General features: G+C 34.5%; 1 protein-coding gene across 2 annotated transcripts; it reads right to left on the reverse strand.

The window, feature by feature from the left end:
- Positions 1–1,241: 1,241 nt before the first annotated feature.
- On the reverse strand, positions 1,242–17,229 carry PDE5A_8 (cGMP-specific 3',5'-cyclic phosphodiesterase; the record flags this gene model as incomplete). Of its 2 annotated transcripts, none has more annotated exons than XM_051218107.1 (3): positions 14,420–17,229; positions 10,870–11,011; positions 1,242–7,903 (listed from the first exon to the last, which is right to left on the reverse strand). In XM_051218107.1, the coding sequence occupies exon 3, from the start codon at positions 5,170–5,172 to the stop codon at positions 4,822–4,824; it is 351 nt and encodes a 116-aa protein (XP_051064543.1). In that variant the 5' UTR covers positions 5,173–7,903; positions 10,870–11,011; positions 14,420–17,229. The 2 variants fall into 2 exon arrangements, with proteins under 2 accessions (XP_051064543.1, XP_012794707.2); XM_012939253.3 differs by having other exon boundaries at positions 4,083–4,121; positions 15,236–17,229.
- Between the last annotated feature and the right edge of the window lie 6,000 nt (positions 17,230–23,229).

The following is a 23,229-nucleotide window of genomic DNA, read 5'->3' on the forward strand; positions in this document are numbered from 1 at the left end:
CTTCCAGCGCTTCTTCCTGATTTCTTCCTCCGCTGGGATCTGGTTTGTTTTCTCCCACAGTTGGTTGTTGCTAATAGTGTCCGGCCAACGGATCTGAAGTATTTTGCATAGACAACTGTTAATAAACACTTGTATTTTCTGGATGATGGCTTTCGTAGTTCTCCAGGTTTCCACCCCATACAGTAGAAGTGTGTTGACATTTGTATTGAAAATCCTGCATATGGTGTAGCCATGATCATATTGTAATTTACTATTTATGGTTTAGTGTGATCAGTAATTTACTTTATGAAATAGCTACATATCAGAGAAAGCATCTATTTGCTAACTTCATCTTTTGGTTGAATACTGAACTCGGGAAAGTTTAAGGCATTAAGATTTGTAGTGTTGTTCATCGATCGCTGTGGCACAAGTAAGTAAGAATTGATATGATGGAATGACAAGTCGAAATTCGATTGATTTATCGATTATGAGTTTTATTCAACATGAATTCCATTTTGATTCAATGTCATGATTATTCAATGGAGTATTTGTTACTGTTATCTCAGTATGATATTTTCTTCTGTATAATATGCGAGATATTCTTATATTTCATTGACATGAACTAGGCTCAGTAAGTGATCTGTTATGACTGAATATGTGATTTCATCCTAATTATTAATCAAAATGGGTGTGCAATCAATATATAAATAAGTGTATTTTCAACTAGAGTTGTCGTCGTCGTTGTTGTGTTTTGAGGATTAATGAATCTTCACACATATCAGCCTTTGTATTTTCACTTTCACATAGTGGGAATTGTAGAAGTCCCTCGTTCCCAGTACAAATGATAAGCATTCCCAATATAACAATCAGGGATGACCAGATATAACAAGAAGTATTCGAACAAAAAGATATATCAGTGATGACGAGGATTTCGGGAGAAATCCACAACATATATCAAGAAGGTTATCAATTCCATTGTCATACGTTGAATTTAATCAATAATCACACAAGTCAAAATAAAGTCCGTAACACAAACGGTCACCAATACAATTGAAAAATCTGTTCATTTTGAAAAATTCATAAATATATATTAGATCAAGTTACCAGTGCATATTTGAGATGAAGGAACTAACAAATAGCACTGAATGGTAGGATTGAATAAAGAGGAAATTATCCATTTAAATTAAGCTGGACAAATTCTATCTACATTAGCTAAGTTAAAAAATGAACAAGATACTACTTAATATACAAGTAAGTGTCACCTCAAAAACAACGATTATAAGACCAAACAATGTACTAGTTGGAATCTGTCATATGTTTGATCTATTTCGAATGTACATTATACTCCTTAACTCAATTACAAGTTGACAGCTGCTTATTCTAAGTTACTGACATATCAGTGAAAGTAATTGGTTGATTAGCTGAGGAGCAAAGTTAGGTACATCTATCTATGGGATTAAACTGTATTGTAAATTCCTTTCATTATTGATCTCTGCTTGGACATCCATCTGTATACGTTGACTGCTTGTAATTTTTATAAGTTAACTAATATATAATCTAATCTGGTTCTCAGCTATTGGTCGGATATTGTGTCTAAGCTTAAGTGTAGCTACATATTATCTAGTGGTCAAGTCTTATTTACCCATCTGATCTTATTATGTTGACAAAACGTTTTCTTGTTCTACCAACTAAGTAAATCAATTGATGTTTACCTTTAAAACTAGTTAGAATGGTAGAAAAGATAAGAGAGAGTCTACTACAGGTTCCATGTATACACCTTATAAGGTCTGTACCCATGAATAGTTCAATTTCTCAATATCTTATTGAAACCATGGACCAGGTAAAGCGATACACTGACATTTATTCTAAACAGTAACAATTTTATTTCATCTTATAAACGATCCTAAATTTGCATGTTTTAGTTCTAAATGATGCATTTGCTTTAAACCTAGTCACTTTTTGAATTACTATTTGGATATACAGTTGTAGAATATTAGCCATTGTTACTCCTGTTAACAGAACCTTTATATCACCGATCAATTTTATGATATTATTGATAGTGGGTTGTGGAAACTATTGAATTTCATTGAAATCATAGATCGGTTAATGTTAGACCACCATTGAGAATCTTAAAGAACTGAACATCAGTTTCATCCTAGCATGGAACCGTTCAGCAGTGAGAAACCACAATCCTGCACATGGAAGTTGAATCCAAGACCTTCGGTTTAGTACATGGACGCTTAACCTCTTAACCACTAAGTCGGCATCCAACGATGTTAATGTCTCAATTCAATGAATCCACGATAATGGGTAACCATCTTTCATTATTTCCGGTTGGCAAATGCCTCTAACCCAGAACAGGTTAATTGCAGTGTTTGAAATGGTAGTTCATTGACACGGAGAAGTTTAAATGAAATGATGTCATTATCAGTTATTAATGGTTTGATTAGTATCTCGTTCTAGTGAATATCATTTCTTGAAATATAGACTTCTGTACAGTGTTCAGTAGAAAAACCGGTGAGACTGTAATTTATGGACAACCTTCGAGCGATGCTAAAATGACTTTGAGAGTGTTTACCTACTTACTAGGGCTAAATGAGGGTTATAAAGCAGTTTGAAGAATAACGATTATGATATACAGTTGACGGTTAGGATTGAAAATTAGATTTAGGGTTTTCATCACGGACTGACAACACCTATAATGTCAAGACTCTATTTATCCAATTAGATGAGTGAATTTCACACCAAAATCCGAGACCTGTTATACTATACCTGATTGGTTAGTATATAAATTATAGTCTCGCCGAAAGACGTCTGTAGTATTTATAATATCTACAAGCATCTCCTGTAATACTGTTGAACATAGAGTCTAGTTAACAACAATACTCTGTTTGAAACATGTAAAACCTGATCTGTAATGCTGCACTTTGTTCTGAAATATTACTCATTGTATTAAATGTTTGAAGAAGAATCTTCACAGTTTACCAAACATTAAAATATGTCACAGACGGTTATAAAACCAATCACTATTGCATTGCTCGTATATTCTGGGACCACTGAATAAAAGATGCAGTTGTTAGGAAACGAGTACTATGTAAGGATGGAAAATCAATTGATCAAGTAATGAGAATTAATCAGTTGAGATGACTAGGACATGTGTTACGCATGCCCAACCACAGACTGCCCCGACATGCAATGTTTTATGGTGTACGAGCAAGTTGGAAGAAAGCTAGGGGAGGCCAGATAAAAACATGGCACAAATCCATGAAGTCACTGACAAGTGGACTGAGCTTTGTTAGTAAGTGTAGACTACCTAGTTGTTATCCGCGAGATGATAGCAACCGATTGTTAGAGACCTTGAATGACATGGCTCAAAATCGTTTGCAATGGCGCAGGTGCATCCACTCTCTGTGTTCTCCCAAATTCCAATCTTCTGAATTCTTCACGTCCCTTTTTTCTCTTTCCAAATTTAATTCACTGGATTATACTCATTGAATAACATGTTCAAACCCTAATCTTTCGGATTACTGCTTATACTCTTACTATCTCTACCACTACGGGATTTGAATCGACAACTGCGTGCGTACGAAGTTCTAAGTTGTTACTGACTGACAGACGGACTAAAGACTATCGAAATAATATAAAGACAGTGAAAAAAGAAAACAAAGAGTAAAACAATAACCGATCAAAATTAAGATCGACAAAACAAGCTACTAATCAGTAGTTGATGTGAACATTCGAAAAGATCACTTCTTTTTAAAGCTTTCTCCAAGATGATGTTATTTCAAAGAATAATGAAAGTTATACGAAAAGAAAGAAAAAAAAATCATTCAGTTCAAAGGATACAATTCCCTTCAAATGGTATCAAGAAGTTGATCATATAATAAAACTATTATATTATTATAAATAGAAAAATGTTTTGTTGCTAACGTTTAAAAAATATTTGTCACTTACAACATTTGAACATTGTAATGTCACATTTGATATCTTTTATAGAATAATTTGAAGGAATTCATAATTGAACTATAGTAACTATTTCTATATTGAATATTTATGTACACAAGGATACTTTAACTTATTTTCTAACTTGGAGATCAATATTTTTATTTGTAAACAACTTTATCCGGATTAGTTTCAGTAACCTGAAAAACAAACAAACAAAAATTCAAGATTTTTTATTGTTCATTTAGAAACTGTTAGAACTAGGTATATTTTATGACCTTACAAGATAAGATATGACGCGCAATGGTGACTCGTGTTGGGGATGGTAGGAAGAAAGTTGAAGTAGGCCAAACTATTTCGCGGCATCAGTCTGTAAAATCACTAACTTCTAGTCTGTGCCATGTGGGTGGTAGATGCAGACTAATTGTTGGGGGTCCGCGTGATTATCGTATCCAATGGTTGGAGACTTAGAATCGATCACAATGGCATAGGTGTATATACTCTTTGTCTTCCTTTAAACTATGAGATTAAAATCGCTTCATATCTTTCTTTCTACCAACTAATTCTTTCTTCCTGTACTATATCCTTATTGCAGTCTCTCTTTTATGTATTACCACCACTGAATTAACTACTTCTATGAATTCGATGTTCATCTTGTTGTGCAAATGAGGTGTGGCAACTTGGACCGATGCATATAAATGTGCCTGGTCCTACATTGTTGCTGACTAACTGACTGATGATCTTACAAAGTAACTCAGTCAGTCAGTCAGTAACAACGTAGAACTTCGTACGTACGTACATCAGTTCGAGTTGCCATACCACATTAGCACAAAGATGCAGTTGTCGATTCAAATCCCGTAGTGGTAGAGGAAATAAGAGTATAAGCAGTAAACGGGGAGATTAGGGTTTGGAGATGTTATTTAAAGAGTATAATCCAGTGAAATAAATTTGGAAAGAGGAAAAAAGGGACATGAAGAATTCAGAAGATTGGAATTTGGGAGAACACAGAGAGTGGATGCACCTGCGCCATTGCAAACGATTTTGAGCCATGTCATTCAGGGTCTCTAACCATCGGTTGCTATCATCTCGCGGTCCCCAACCAGGTAGTCTACACCTACCAACATGGCTCAGTTCACTTGTCAGTGACTTCATGGACTTGTGCCATGTTTTGGTTTGGCCGCCCCTAGCTTTCTTCCAGCCTACTCCTATACCACTGAACATTGCACGTCGAGGCAGTCGGTCGTTGAGCATACGTAACACGTGTCCCAGCCATCTCAACTGATGAAGTTTCACTACTTCATCAATTGATTTGCCATCCTTACCTAGTACCCGTTTCCTAACAACTGTGTTACTTACAAAGTAACTGCCTATACACAAGCTTTTTTGCACTTTTTTAGTAAAGAAAGACAAATGAAACTAATAAAGAAATAATTAGAAGCTTTAATTGGCAAAATGAAAGGTGTATAGGAAGCAAACGGATTTTATACATTCGTTATTCTGATCCAGACAAGGATATGTCGTCTGAGCTATTGACTAGATACATAATCAGCATCTTCCAGTAGAATGACTAGTTTATGTACCAATCGACTTTGAAATGATAAATGAGTACAGGGATTTGATACTATCTAAATAATGCCTACAATTCAAACTGAAAATACACTAGAAACGAAGATAAACTAGTTACATGTGTTTTATATGGGGAACTATTCTCAAAATTAACAGTCTTTGAAAACTATGAGCACTGGTGGATAGTGGCTAATAATAGGATCCAAGAAGTGCGTTTTGTCTTATTTGAAATTTGGCAGCTGAAACTACATGAAAAACAGAGTTGATTTATAGTACTGAGTTTGAGTCTTTGAGTGATCATCAACTATGGGATGCGGGTACATCCTACTGAAGATTCCAGAATAAAACAGAACGCATGTCCAGGACTTTACTACTAGCCACTATCCATCTCTGCTTCTAATGCTTATAAATTTATCCCAATATCGAATCAATCCACACACGATGCACATTTGTCAAAAGAGATTGATCAATTGAAGTATTAAACATTAATGGGAAGATACAAACAACCAATAAAAAATGGATTAACTTTCGAAATTATTTCAATCCAATAACAATCATACATTTGCTTGTGTCTAACATCGAGATAAATTTCATAAAACATAAGTATGAGGCCTTAAGCGATGAATTTCAATCATCTCGAGATTGAAATAGATATCATTGATGGACCAAAGTTGCTTAATGATACCAAGTGACTGAAATTAACTATTTCTACCACTAGATTACTGATTGAAAAGTTACATATCGGGATACTGGATCCAATCTTTCATAAGGTTGTGAATTAGAACTGTTAAAGAATGAAAATTAACAAAGGAAACAACTATTCAATGCTTTATGGTTTTTGATGATTTACTATATAATGTTAGTCTGTAATTTAAGCTAACTTTCCACTTAGAAACTAATGATCAGATCAAATTTTAAAAAAATTACTTGTGAGTATCATGTTTCTTAGAAGTCAATTTTTCAATACTGTTTTATAACTGTTTTCTTTCATACATTAATCCCACAATATCTATTTGTGTTACGTATACTAGAGTGATCGTGTGGTGCGTGCTACTTATATTGATATAAGTAGTATATGACGCGAGTTAAAAACGTAATGTCTGGTAGCAGAAGATGGGGGATGATCAAGAAAGGAAGAGCGGAGACACAATGCAATTTGTAAGAAAATGCATGAACAATGAAATGTGAGACATTGAATTGATGATTGCAACAGCAACAGTCCAGTTTGATATGATGGATTGATATTTTTCAAACTAACGATTCGCTATATGGTTTTTCTATTTTACAAAGTAGTCCTGTAATTTGTTTCTAAGCACAGTTTGACTCTCCCCCAACCGCGTTCTGTTTACTACAATAGTTCACTGGACTGATTCACTTTCCTGATCAAATGATGTTAGTTAAGTGTGTAGAAATACAACTTTACGAATATTAGTAATGAGGAATATCTTATTTACACTAGCATGCTTCACAAAATGTAAGCAGATACGGTTTACGAATCAAGAAATGTGTTTAATTATTGCTGATCAATACTCATAAAAAAATCGATATGATGGAATGACAAGTCGAAATTCGATTGATTTATCGATTATGAGTTTTATTCAACATGAATTCCATTTTGATTCAATGTCATGATTATTCAATGGAGTATTTGTTACTGTTATCTCAGTATGATATTTTCTTCTGTATAATATGCGAGATATTCTTATATTTCATTGACATGAACTAGGCTCAGTAAGTGATCTGTTATGACTGAATATGTGATTTCATCCTAATTATTAATCAAAATGGGTGTGCAATCAATATATAAATAAGTGTATTTTCAACTAGAGTTGTCGTCGTCGTTGTTGTGTTTTGAGGATTAATGAATCTTCACACATATCAGCCTTTGTATTTTCACTTTCACATAGTGGGAATTGTAGAAGTCCCTCGTTCCCAGTACAAATGATAAGCATTCCCAATATAACAATCAGGGATGACCAGATATAACAAGAAGTATTCGAACAAAAAGATATATCAGTGATGACGAGGATTTCGGGAGAAATCCACAACATATATCAAGAAGGTTATCAATTCCATTGTCATACGTTGAATTTAATCAATAATCACACAAGTCAAAATAAAGTCCGTAACACAAACGGTCACCAATACAATTGAAAAATCTGTTCATTTTGAAAAATTCATAAATATATATTAGATCAAGTTACCAGTGCATATTTGAGATGAAGGAACTAACAAATAGCACTGAATGGTAGGATTGAATAAGGAGGAGCCTCTGTATTTTTACTTTTATTTCATGGAAATTACAGAGGTCCGTCGTTTCAAGTATAAATGATAAGTGTTTCCGACATAACAATCAGCGATGACCAGATATAACAAGCAGCATTCAAATGACAAGTTATAAAATGGTATTCGAAATCTTGAAAACGGAGAGCATATCACATCCAAACATTTTATGTTCAAACAAGATTAAAATACTTAATCAGAATCTAGAAAATTATTAAACGAATCTTTCCTATCCAAAATAAGAAATATTTGAATATGGTTAGCAGTTGAATTCAGAATGGGCATTATTTTGCCCTATTTATGGCTCATCTAGATGTACCTACATCTTAGAGTTGATAATTACTTTGATATCCGAGCTTAGTATTTTTAACTTCAAACATTGAACGCATAATCACCTTAGCTACAGAGTTCAGAGAGCCGCTCACTTGCGCAACATATATCAATAATGAAACAATTTTTAATGATTTAGATTATCTACTATTAGCTATATTTCACCTGTTCTATACAAAGTTGTAGCATACTGGAAGTATCTAGGAAGATTGCACAGAATACACATATGGCAACTGAAACTGAGCAAATGATTGTTTTCTATACAATGATGATCAGGATCTATGGTTATAAATCACTAACTATCGTATTATAGTAACTAAAATAAGGCATACTGAAATAAGTGGTAAGTGAAAATCTAAATAAGAATGAAGGAAACATTATACCACTGTCTCATTGATGGAATATTAACCTAATTATTTTGATTATTATCCAGTAATCAAAATCAAGCAACACACTTTTTAAAATCTTTTGAATAAAGAGAATTCAGTGAAGAATGTTTTCATTTCGACGAAATCATTTACTTAAGCTGTACATTCGTAATTACTAGTTCCATACAGAAGCATTTAATCAACTATGGACATATTGCTCCAAATGAGCCTTCTTTTAAAGTAATCTACACAATCAAAGGAATTGGATCGAAGGGAAGTCAAATCAATATTTTATGCACTGGCAAATCAATATTTTATGCATTGGCAATCCACGAACTCAAACCTGAACTTTGCGTGCATAAATGATTTGTCCAACCTTTAAACCATCCTTGGCCCTAATTCTCTTTAGTGGTACGTTTCAGTTCTTTTTCCTTTTTTCCATTTTTATTTGATTATTATTGCTTTCAGAAGGGGTTTTGTGGAGATTTTAGAAATTTCACTGGTTGAAATCATGAGTCAATTGAAGCTAGACCACCATGGAAAATCTGGAAGCACTGGACGGCCGTTTCGTCCCAGTATGGGACTCCTCAGAAGTGCGCATCCACGATCCCGTTCCCCGCGAGATTCCAACCCAGGAACTATCAGTCTTGCGCGCCAGCGCTTAACCATTAGACCACTGAGCTGGCCGGCATCCTGCGGTGTTAATGTCTAACTTCAACCAATCCACTAAATTGCACCACCGTACACCATTGTTTTCAGTGAGCCGATATCTCACAACAGACGTGGTTGAACTCCACTGGTAACGGATTCTCACTAGAACTCCAGGAAATGCCTCTTGAAGTAAGTCACCAGTGAGCAGAAAATTATTATCAGAAGGGGTTTTGTGGAGATTTTGTTATTTAAACTGCCACCGGCTGTTACCATCCTTTATGTTAATCCGTCGATTGGACAATTATCTGGCCCATAAATTATTTTCATCTTTATATTCCTTCATTACTCCTTGATTATTGCGTAACCTCAGTTGAGTCTTGGATCAATTTACGATACAATCTTTTCTATCCTTATATAGACTCATATATTTACCATACAATTATGAATACAAATATACAGAAGGGGTTTGTGGAGATTTTAGTAATTTTATATTTGAATTCATGAGTCAACTGAGTATTGGAGAGCAGGATCGTGGATGCGCACTGCTGAGGAGTCCCACACTAGAACGAAACGACCGTCCAGTGCTTCCAGGTTTTTATGATGGTTTAGCTTCAATTGACTCACGAATGTACAGCTTAAGTAAATAATTTCGTCGGAAAGAAAATTTTCCTCGCTGAATTCACTCTACTTTTATTCTTTTGGGTAAGTCAGTTAGATCTATACAAATCATCGTTTACTAACTTTTAGGTTGGTTTTTTTCTAAATGGAATATTTTATGTATTCAGTATGACAACTATTACTTGTATTAGCTTACGTATACTTTTGCAAAAGAGGTTGACAGTAATGTATAATTGAAATAAACACTATGATATGTCAATTTGTTGACAAAGCAAAGTTTTCTATAAACAAATTTTTACAATTCACTTGCTGTTGTTTTTTTCACTTGTGTTTTCCCCTTTTTATTTAGGACTGCAATTGATCAGTCTCTTATTGGCATATGTGCATTCTGTGCTGCTTGCCTCGATATAGTCTTAAGTCATAAGCTTTTTAAGTAAAGATGGATAGTAGCTAGCAGTGGAATCCACGACATGCGTTTCGTCCTATTTGGGACTCGTCAACTGGATGTACCTGCATCTCACAGTTGATGTTCACTCTGGGACTCGAGCCCAGTACCGTTCACTTTAAATGTCATCGCGTAATGTTTCCGATTACTGCTTATACTCTTACCATCTCTACCACTATGGGATTTGAAACGACAACTGCATCTCTGTGCTAATGTGGTATGGCAACTCGAACTGATGTACGTAAGTACGAAGTTCAACGTTATTACTGACTGACTGAATGTCCACTTGGCTATGGAGTCCTGATAGCCACCTGCTTGTGCAATGGGGTGAAGTTTAAATTCACATTGTGTTGTTTTTTTACCTGTCACAAGCTTTTTAAGTAGAGATAGATGGTGGCAATTCTGTATAATATTGAGTTATTTCTATCGGCAAGAGATTTTATTCATCGATTGACTTCATATTAATATTTTCTTGTAAATGTGGGTACATTGAGTGTTAACTTCTTTGTCTTTTGCTTTATTTGAACAATAATACAACCAATAAATCAATATGTATTCAGTTATATATACTTAATCATATAAAAATTAATGTAATAGAACAAAAAGTAATACAAATTAGTTAAGTCAATGTTTACATAGTAACCATTATCTATTTTATATACAGATATATGTATGTGTAGAACATACCTGACTTTCTAACATTTGTTTACGTGCTTCAATGTATTCAACATAACGTTTAATACGGCATAATGTGTTCAATAAACAGGTTGCTGTAATTCCAAGCGGAAAAGATATTGCTACTAGACTTAGACCAATTGCTGCAAGCCAACTGATTAAAAAAAAAACAAGTTTTAACATTCTTGATAAATTTCAAAGAGCTTACTTTCAATAAGAAAACATTAAACAGTAATTTTTTGGTAAGTTTGATCATGTAGTTATTATTGAAAGTATATTTGATTCTAGTTTCAATAGGAAAGAAAATTATGAATAAATCCTACTGTCTTTAAACATGAATACCAGTGAGTTTCAACCAGGTCCGTTGTAACTCACTAAATACAGTGGTAGACGGTGGTGTAATTAAATAGATTGGTTGAATTTAAACATTAACACTGTTGGATTCCCTTTCAGTGGTCTCGAGGTTACGTGTACACAGGCAAGACCGATAAGCTCTGGGTTCGAATCTCCCGGGAGGGATCGTGGATCCACACTACTGAGAGGTTCCATACTAGGTTGAGACGATCGTCTAGTGCTTTCGGGTTTTCCATGGTGATCTAGCTTTAATTGACTCATGAAGTCAATTATTAAATTAAAATACTATAACTGATATGTGTATACTTATGGTTATAGTTCCATCCAAATAATAACTGCTGTTATTTCTATGCTTCATTAAACATGTTTGCACAAGAAAATGACTTTATCGTATTGAAAACTGATATTTATTTTAATGTTGGTAATAAAAACAAAACCCACTTAGTTTTATTGATTGAAAAGTTTGAGTTGATGTATCAGATATTAGAACTTTCAAGGTCATTCACTACTCACGTATTGGATGTTGTTCAAAACTTCTTTTTACTGACGAAAACTTCTTAGTGAAATAAGTGTATTTATATTTATTTATTTAAGCACACAAACATTGGTACAAGGAAGTACCAAATAGATATGTACCACACAAATCATTCGACTTATGTGAGGGATGGAATACTGCCTGGATGCCCAAACCGAAGCAGGTAGTTTTCTTAGGCGGCCACACTCCGAGCTTTTGACCTAAAGGTCTAATCCCCAAGGCAGTGGAGCAACGTAAGGAGATTCAGTCACATGGTAGCCGGTGACCTACGATTGGTTCATACGCCATTTGTCTCCATAGGATCCTGGAGCCCATGTGCACCACTGGTTTGGAATGAGGGTTTTCCAACTTCCCTAGGTGGACTCTTTGTCTCCACCAACCCAGTTAAAGCGCAGTACATTCGCTTTTCGTCATCTCAATTTCGTAAACAACAGTAATGCCATGAGAACGTAGTGAATAGGACTTCCCTAGCAGTGGTTGTATGCACGTGACCACTCGAGAGCATTTCGAGAGGGAGAGCGGACTCTCCTCACTCTCGGCCATATCAGAGCATTTGGGGGTCACTCATAAATAAGAATAAGAGAATGATAGTTCATAATAGATGTAAATGTAAATTAGAACAAATAGTTGAAATTGTAAGCGGTCTAGTTCACTCTAGTTCAATGGTGTTAGGAAATTAGAATGTTCCGCAAAATAGATCTGTCTTAGATTATATACTTTAAAATAGCGTGAAGTGGTAGGATTGCACTGAGTGATGGTTATGGTACATAAGTAATGAATTAAAGTTGAGCAGTGTCTCAATGATACCCTACCAGACATTAGACTTGGAAATTTCCATTTGGACCCCTGTATAATCATTCCTACACTCTACAACAATGTAAAATCTGTCCTGTTTCTCGGTTTCCAATGAATCAATATAAGTTAGTGATGAGATTGAGCTCATATCATATCATTATATCTTATTACCTATTAATATAACCCTCCTGACTGGTGTGCAAATTTGTCCCAAATTAATATTAGACTTCTTTGAAGCCTCAAGTTATCATCTATATATGTAGACGATGATCTAGACATGATCTTATTATTTCTGCGTATATGCTTTGAATTTACTTTATTACATCGGTTCAATGAACTGAAAATTGCACAAAAGTTAGAATGATTCCAGACATTGATAGAACATTACATTATATTACAAACTGAATCCAGCTTAAAATATCAACTTATTGATGTAAGTATACAGTAACTTGAATAGTTACGAAAGTAAGACAACGATATTGTTAGCCCCAATTTATCAATAGTATTATGAAGGCGTATTTTTCAAAATAAAAAATCGAAGGACTACAGAACCGTTATAATATGACGATTGAACAGTAAGAATTAAGGAAACGCTTTTACTGGTTTTCGTGACCCGTTTATCCAGTTGACTTAGTACCGATGAATCGATAATATTTTTTTCCAAATTAGTTTACCGTGCTAGAATGAGAGAGAGGTTTAAATCTCGCTATAAAATTCTTTACTTAATGTCCAATATTGAGCTAACTCGATGCTGGAACCTCGTCCCTTCCTAAGGCTTTGGAATGGCAGTAACCTTAAAACAGATCCAGCTGTAGTAGTGCAGAGGTTGATTCTATGACCTTTGCAATAACCACAGGTTTAGAGTAATGCGTTATGACTTACAATAAGACATTTATTCGGAATTTTTTAAACGATGTTTGTAAGGTTTAAGCTATGCGAAATGATCAGAGTAGAGTTATTCATACTTATCTTTATGAGAAAATTTAATCTATGCAATTTCTCCTTCACATATTAAAATAAAATAGACTTTACTGGTCCAAATCAAATAAACAATATCTCGTATACAACCCATTTTCTCACAGACTAAGCTATGAGATGCAACCAATATATTCATTTGTTTCATTTCAAACAATGTTGTTATCATTTTGAAAGTACATAAGAAATATAAAATTATTAACAATTACGCTAGAATAGAATTTTCTTTTCTTAACAAACACGTCTACTTACTAGAACTCCAGGAAACACATCTTGAGGGCAATCACTAGTAAGTACACGACAATTATTGTCCACAAACTCTCATTCTGAAAATAAGTATCATGTGCTTACTAGTGGCTGGCTTCAAGATGTATTTCCTGGAGTTCTAGTGAGTAGATGTGACCAGTGAAGTCAAACTGTATCTTTTGTGAGGCAGTTACTCACTGAATACAATGGTGGACGGTCGAGTAACATTGTGGATTGGTTGAAGTTGGACATTAATACTGTTGGATGCCGGCTCAGGGGCCTAGAGATTAAGTGTTCTCATGACAGACCGAACGTCCTGGGTTCGATTCCCACGAGCATACTCGTGGATGCACACTGCTAACGAGTATCATACTAGGACAAAACGGCCATCCAGTGCTTTCAGGTTATCAGTGATGGTTTAGCTTAAATCAGCTCATGAATTCAATCATTAAATCACTACAATTTCCACAAACTCTCATCCCTTGTTTTAGTTGTAATCGAATTATTTCCATAGTAAGACGTTAATGAAACAAATAATTCAAAAAAAGGATATAATAGATTTAGTCATTGAATAATAATTAATATTTCATTTAAATTAGAATTGAAAAATTCTTATGTTAAAACATTTGATCAGCTTTATTAAACATAAGCGCTCACGCGTGAGACTGATATTGTCCTAGGTTCGAATTTCGCTAAGCGAGATCGTATCTGTGCACTCCTGAGGAGTTCCACAATAAGAAGAAACAGTCATTCAGTGCTTCCAGATTAAAAGGTCAACGGAAGTTGGTCGCGCAATTTCGTGGATTGGTTGATGTTAGACACTATCACCATTTGATGCCGGCTCAGTGGTTCAGTTGGTTAAGTGTTCGCGCGCGAGACAGAAGGCCCTGGGTTCGAATCCTGCGGGCGGGATCGTGGATGCGCACTGCTGAGAAGCCCCACAATAGGACGAAACGGCCGTCCATTGCTTCAAGGTTTCCAAAGGTGGTCTAACATTGATCGGTTCATGATCTCAATCAAAAAAGGTCAACTAGACAGGTTAAAGGTAAGCCATAACAAAGAAAACAAAATGTTAATGTACACAAAAACAATGTAATTAACACTCTGGATAATAAATCAGTATTGCCAGGGTAGGTTAAGTGTATGGACAAATTGTTTTTGAACGCATAAAGGGGGTTTCAATTTCCGTATAGCCAAGGCTTCAATAAACCTTAGTATACGTCCTTAAAGGCTTTTGTATAACACTACAAATGCTAACTTGATGTCAACCATATGATCACCAGTCTCAGATTGTTCTAAATGTATTGCGCATATATATCACATAATTCTGATAAACGTCATCTCCGCCTGGAGCCCATCTGGGACTACTGGTAGTCCCAAACCCAGACAAAGGAGAAGGGTTGGACATGGGATTAGCGACCTCATCCCTCATCGCCAAAAACAAGCTAACCAAAAGCAAAAATAATAACTTACTAATTTTCATCTCTATAATATAATGATGGACCATAAGCCAATTTTAAACTCATTCCAACAATCATGAATATGATTGTTAAACAACATAATATAATTGTAACAATAAGAGTTTGTAATGTTGTTGGTTTTCTTTCTTTTATTATTGTGATATCATTAAATTCTGATTTAGTATTTTGATTTTTCCACTTATTTTTCACCATTTGATAAGAAGACGAATAATAATATACATTAGACTAATAGTAATAATCTTGTCATTATGTTAATGATATTGACTATAATTAGTAAGTAATGTGTAATTCATTTTAAATATTTATCCATTTGACCTTGAAACTCTCTTTTTCTATTGGTTAATTGTAATGAATAATTTACAAGGTTATAATAGTTATAGGTGTGTCTCATGTCTCACCCATTTATTGATTAATTGGGATGAAATAAATAAATCAATATTTCATTCATGATTTTATTGGATAAAATTTTTAAAATTGAAATGTACCAATTCAGATTGAATTTAGACATTAACAACGTGGAATTGAATCTCGTGGGTTGGTTTCGTGTATGTACACTGCTGAGGAGTCCTGTACTAGGACGAAACGGTTATTCAGTGCTTTCATGTGCAGTGTGGTAGTCTAGCTTCAATTGACTCATGAAGTCAATTATTAAATAAATATACAATTATGAGTCTATTAGATAAAATTTGTAAAACTGAATTGTATCATCTCATATTGAAGTTAGACATTAGCACCGTTGAATGCCGGCTCAATGGTATAGAGGTTAAGCGTTCACGCATAAGATCGAAGGTTCTGGGTTCGAGTTCCATGTGCTGTTTCATGAATAAGTACTGCTAAAGTGTCCCGTACTCGGACGAAACGGCTATCCAGTGCTTCCAGGTTTCTCAGAGCGGTTTAGCTTACAATGATTCATGAATTCAAATATTAAATAAATATTCAGTTTATGAGTTTATTTGATAAAACTTATAAAATTGGGATGTAGCATCCCATATTGAAAATAAATACTGGTCTAAGATTTGTTAAAAAGATGATTTTGACAGTTGAAGACCTGAACAGATCTACTGTTTGCATGGTAAACCCTTTTGATAATTAAAAAAAAGATTTAGAATGTCGTAATGAAGAATGTGCCATTATGTTTCTATTTGATTGTTTAAATAATCAGATAGAGATTTTTAGAATTTAACTTTTAAAAATTAACCCGCTCCTGTGAGACTATAATTTATGGATGACCTTGGGGAGACTCTAAAGTGACCTTGAGAATGTTCACTTAGTTACTAGGACTAGATCAAGGTTATAAACCAGTGTGAGTAATTAGAATTATAATTTACAGTTGATGGTTAAGGTTAGGAATTAGATTTAAAGTTTTCATTACGACGAACTGACATCAAGTAAAATGCCAAAACTTCATTTAGCCAAATGGATGGGTGAATTTCGAGCAAAAAAATCCAAAACCTGTTATCTTATATCTGATTGGTTCATCCATAAATTATAGTCTTGCCGAGGTCAAAATAATTTTCAGGATTAAAAGTATAGAAGATAATTGACCAATAGTGTTAGCGGAATAGAGATTGGATTAACGCATGTTCTGCACAGAAATATGTTCGTGGACGCTGATTGGCCATTTCTTATTCAATCAGCGCTAATCGATACATGGAGAAGACTCTAGAATCTTCTCATGTAAAAACTATAAATATACTAACGTTTCCCTTATTGTCCTTCTTACTTCCATCTACTCTTCTTATTTGGAATATAATCTCTTTCCTGTTCAATCGTATTCTGATTTGGAAACTTGTTGAATGAAATGGTGTCCAAGAATACTAGGCAATAGGAATAGCTTGTTTAGTATGAAGAGCATATGAAAGAAATGAATGATAGCAACATTTGATTAATAATTATAAGGTAATTTTGAGTGTGGAGAATGAAAGACTGAATATACTTGTTTTGTATAATTAATTCAAGGTTAAACGGTTGAATTACTAAAGTCACTTTATTGATCAAGATTTTGAATTGATGTACTTTTAAACAAAACATCATGTCTGTGTCGATAATTCTATAAGATATTTTCTGTGGGATAGTTCAACGTATATCGGTAATGGAAATTTGAGTATTTTTTATTCTAAATTGATTTTCTATTTATAGGACTTAGTAAATTTCAGTTATAACTCCGCCTAGAGTCCCTTCGTTGGCTACTGCCGGTCCCAAGCCCGGATAAAGGAAGAGGGTTGGGCATGGGGTTAGCGACTCCATCCCGTAGAAAACTAACTCGCTAAAAAAACGCTAACCAGAAATTTCAGTCCTGAAGTTGATGAATGTAAATGAAATTCATCAGTTATTGATCGGTATATTCTATTCTCTGGAATAGTTGCCAAATGATTAACGACAAAAGAGCTTACAACTGAACTCATCGCAACTTCATCGTTTTTCTTCCCTAAAGAACTCATTAATAGATATAAACTGTATGTTAAAGTTAAATCATGGAAGTAGTATACTTAAATCATCATCAAGAGATTGAAGCATTGACTAAAAATACTTCAGACTTATTCATATGTATTTCAAACTACTTAACAACATAATGAACTTCCAAAATCTTTCAGTACCATTTTCGTGGCTTGCAATTTGGGCCGATACATATATGTACCTTGTCCTACATTGTAACTGACTGACTGATATTCTTGGCGTGGAGGCTTTCACTTAACCAAATTAGCAAAACTTTTTAGTATCCGCTTCATTACCCATCATCTTATTGACGGAGGAGTGATTCGGATCCTATAGCAAAACATCACATTCTTCAAGATGTCAGTCACATCTTGTAATTCAGGTTAATGGTTTCATGAATATTGATGAACATACGATTCTTCACCTTGTAATGAGTAGTTTTTATGTAAATTTATAATGTAATACAATTAGACTATTGTTTACTCATTGTTATGCATATTAAATGATTGTATCATTTAAACATATTTAAGAATAAATCAGTTATATTTTAGCTTTTGTAAACATTTCACTTTATGTTAATAGACAAGGAGCTTTAAATAAGATAGAATTTAATTAAAATCTCTATACTACTCTGTTTAATTATATATCTGAAAATGTATGGGTGATTAAAGCAAATTCAATATTCTTAAGATTTATGGATCATCTTTGATGCTTTCATGATGTTAGTCTGACTGTAAAAGATCGGATTTACAACTTACCGGTGTGAAGAGATTTGCTGCATGATTGTGAAACCTAGGCTCTTCAAAATGAGGATGCTAAGCGACTCACTGTGTTTGATTATTGTTGTCTCTGAAAGATTGCTGACACACAGTAACAACATGATGTTATTAATGCATAGGTATGGCAATGTGTGTTCGAGCATAGTGACAATAATTTAATTGGTGTCACCATATTAAAACACCGATTTCAGTAGCTTGGACATATACTACGAATGTCATCCCAGAGAATTTTGCCAACACTAGAACCGGTTGGAAAAAGTGAAGAGATGGTCAGTTCATGCCATGGTATCGTAGTATGAAAGAAGGCTGTAAAGAACTGTGGTTTGTTGGTCCTTGATAACTCCGTGGTTGGAGTCCTAAAGATGATGTAACACAGTGGCTTGAGAGGTTCAGAACTGAAGCCAGTGAAGATCCTGTTGTAACTTTCTTTTAGTTTTTTTTATATAAGTGAGAGTAACTTATGAAACCGAGAGAACATTTTCTGATTAAATTGTTCTTAACTGAACTTCTTATCCCATTGTTATTATTATTATTACACCCTCATACACTAATTTATACTCATTTCTGTTCCTTTTATTATTAAACTTACATTTCTTTCTTTGTATCTTCACAACTTCAGTTTAATTGTTTAGCGCTCCTGTTATATCTAGAAGGTTGTTCTTCATATACCACGTATAACGTGAGCACTAAAACACCAGAACCCTTTCAAGTCGCAATGAAAATACAGAAGACTAATGGAAGGAATATTATTCCCAGACAGTGTCAGATTATAGTACTAAATTGTCAGGTATTTATAGTTTTTAGTGAGAACGAAATCATCATTACAGTCCTCCAATCCGCATACAGGAGTTTATTAGCATTGTCCAATCAGAAAGATACACGTAGGAATTTTAGAATATTCTTCCAAGAGGTGATTGGATGGAATATCTTCTGCTCCTTCTGAGCCCTCTACAGCTTCCTCGAGTTCACCCGTAGTCCATCGTCACAGCTCCCTTGTGTCAATGTTTATGTGTTTAAATAAATGAATTTCTATGATAAATGAAGTTGTTTAGTTACATAACAATGAAAATAAGATATCAGTTTGCGTTGCATTTGAACTATCAATTAGGGAATAATTATTCTAGACTGAGTTGTTAGAAAGAGCTATCAATAGGTTCAATGTCATACAAACCATAGAATATTTTGTTTAATCATTTGAACTTATAAAGTTACAGGGGTTTGAATAATTTTTTCTGGTTAGCGTTTTTTTAGCGAGTTAGTTTTCTACGGGATGGGGACGCTAACCCCATGCCCAACCCTCCTCCTTTATCCGGGCTTGGGACCGGCAGTAGCCCCCGGAGGGACTCCAGGCGGAGTTAAAATTACAGGGGACTTGTAGAAAATTATTTTATTCAAGAGGATCTAAGTAAGATTGAATAAATAAAGTTAAGTTCATAAAAATTCAATCTTCTGAATATAACGATGAAAATTAATATTCAGAATTCAGTCTGAAGACATACAAAATGAGTGGAATTTTCGAATAGTTTAATTCTACGTCCAAATAAAGTATACCTTAAGGTCATTTCTTACAGCAGTGTGAACAAAAGAAATATTTTCAGAAGTCTCTCATTTGAATATTATCAAAATGAGTTTTATAACCTGTGGTCATGTTACCCCTATCAATATGTAATGTAATGATACCGTCAATTAGAGGACGGTGTTTTATCGACCGGACCAATGACGTGTAAACGCGTACGAGTAGTCTGGAGACTTTATCGATCCTTCTTCCTGACTTACTCTGTCTGTTAAGTCCAGAACATCTATCTCAGCCTCCACGACTTGGATCATGTATTTCAAACATACTTGGTTTATATAAAAACCAAATAGACCACATCGTACTATAGAATAGTAAATATACGTTTGTACAAGATCTAGCCCAAAGTGACTGTGAATGTGGGAGATTGTAATTAATAAACTGGGAATATCTTAAGAATGGCAAACTGTATAATAATAGTGTATAGGTCAAAATGAAGCTTATAACAAGAGGAACAAGAATGTGCATAGTGTAGCTAATTAATAATTATACAATAAAAATATATGTATCGTATTATACCGTAAATAGATCTCAACAGTAACCATTCATTATCCTCGACGAGATATAACAGTGATAAAGACTGATATACAAATTGTGATAAATTTCATAAAAAATATTAACATCAAACATTTCAGGAACTCAACTTTCTTTATTATCTTTACAAACGGGCTCAAAACAGAATCAAACATTCCATTGACTAACTTGAGTTCAATCAGTGATAGGTCTGTTCATGAACTCTTCTGAAGAGCTACATAGTAGGATAAAGTAGTTATCCTATCCTTTCTAGTTCTCTTCATTTATTAAACTGAAATCAGATGGTGATCTTAAACTACACACTTGGTCTATCTTTAAAATATCCTGGAATAACAGACGGTATTTTAACGATGAATATGTTGATAAATCAGAGATTATTTAAATTACTTACTTACTTACGCCTGTTACTCCCAATGGAGTATAGGCCGCCCAACCTGCATTGTAAAACCCACTCTGTCCTGGGTCTTCCTTTCTAGTTCTATCCGATTGTTGTTCATTCAGCGAGACTATAATATATGAACGAATCAATCACGTATAAGATAACAGGTCTCGGATATTGGTGGGAAATTCATTCACCCATTTGGATAAATAAAGTTTTGGCACTATAGTTGATGTCAGTTCGTGGTGAAAACCCGAAATCTAATTCCTAACTTTAATCATCAACTGTTAATTCTAATTCTAATTCCTCAGACCGGTTTATGACCCTCATTTGGCCCTAGTTGTTAGGCGGACACCCTGAAGGTCAATCTGGTGTTGCTCAAAAGTCACCCATAAATTATAGTCTCACCGTCCATTCTTCTCGTCTGTCTCCATTTCTCGGCGTAGTATGTACCTTGTTCTTCCTCTTCTCCATTCACTTTCCAAGTGAGGGCTTGCCTTTTGACGCAGTTGGGTGATTTCCTCAATATATGTGCTATCCACTTCCAGCGCTTATTCCTGGTTTCCTCCTCCGCTGGAATCTGGTTTGTTCTCTCTCACAGTAGGTTGTAGTTGATAGTGTCTGACCAACGGATCCGAAGTATTTTGCATAGACAACTGTCAGTAAACACTTGTATCTTCTGAATGATAACTTTCGTAGTTCTTCAAGTTTCCACCCCATACAGTAGAACTGTCTTGACATTTATATTGAAAATTCTGACTTTGACGTTGGTTGACAGACAGTTGTTTTGAGTTCCAGATATTATTCAATTGTGAATATGCTGTTCATGCTTTTCCTACAATTGAAGAACATATGGAACTCAAAACAACTTTCAACCAATATCAAAGTCAGAATCTTCAATACGAACGTCAAGGCAGTTCTACTGTATGGAGCTGAAACTTGGAGAACTACAACAACCATAATCAAGAAGGCACAAGTATTTATAAATAGCTGTCTACGCAAGATAATCAACATCCATTGGCCGGATACCATCAGCAATAGCCTTCTGTGGGAGAGAACAAACCAGCTTCCAGCTGAAGAAGAAATTAGGAAAAGACGATGGAAATGGATAGGGAATATATTACGCAAATCACCAAACTGCATCACAAGGCAAGCCCTTAATTGGAATCCTGAAGGGAAGCGGAAAAAAGGAGGACCAAGTAACACACTACATCGAAAAATAGAATCAGATATGAAAAGGATCAATAGGAACTGGCAAGGACTGGAAAGAATTGTTGACGGCCCGGTTGGATGAAGAATGCTGGTGAGCGGCCTATACTCCTTCACGAGGAGTAACAGGCGTAAGTAAGTAAGTAAGTGTTCATGCTTTACCGATATGCGCCTTATCATGTATATTGAAGATTAGTATTCTTTGTGTATAAGACAAACTATCATTCCATTCAATATCATAGTTCATATATTTATCATTGAAAGAAACAAAGTTTGTTTTTAATCACCACTTCATTATATAAAATTCATATTTTTAATTAGAATTGATTTAAATTCTATTTAATAATCAATTCACTAATCAATGAATCAACCCATCGATCAATCAATCAATCACGGTGGTACTTTTTTTTGTATCCATGTTAATTTATTTGATTAAATTAATCAATATTTATTAACTATAATAGTTATGAGTCATTCGCTTCTTTTTTTTTCTTCTAAATAATGATTAATCGTTTATTGATTGATTTTTAAAAGGTATTTAATCATGTAATTTATTCATAATGAAAACAAAATTCAAATGAGTTAGAATAATTTTAATTTACTCATTTATAAATGGTAGTTAAATAAAACAAAATATTGATTGTATCTAATGTGGAATAATAAGTCAGTCAGTCAGTCAGTCAGTCAGTCAGCCAGTCAGTCAGTCAGTCAGTCAGTCAGTAACAACGTAGAACTTCGTACGTACGTACATCAGTTCGAGTTGCCATACCACATTAGCACAAAGATGCAGTTGTCGATTCAAATCCCGTAATGGTAGAGGTAGTAAGAGTATAAGCAGCAATCGGAAAGATTAGGGTTTGGAGATGTTATTTAAAGAGTATAATCCAGTGAAATAAATTTGGAAAGAGGAAAAAAGGGACATGAAGAATTCAGAAGATTAGAATTTGGGAGAACACAGAGAGTGGATGCACCTGCGCCATTGCAAACGATTTTGAGCCATGTCATTCAGGGTCTCTAACCATCGGTTGCTATCATCTCGCGGATAACAATTAGGTAGTCTACACTTACCGACATGG

Source organism: Schistosoma haematobium, chromosome 7, assembly GCF_000699445.3.
Source record: "Schistosoma haematobium chromosome 7, whole genome shotgun sequence".
Taxonomy (NCBI): Eukaryota; Metazoa; Platyhelminthes; class Trematoda; order Strigeidida; family Schistosomatidae; genus Schistosoma; species Schistosoma haematobium.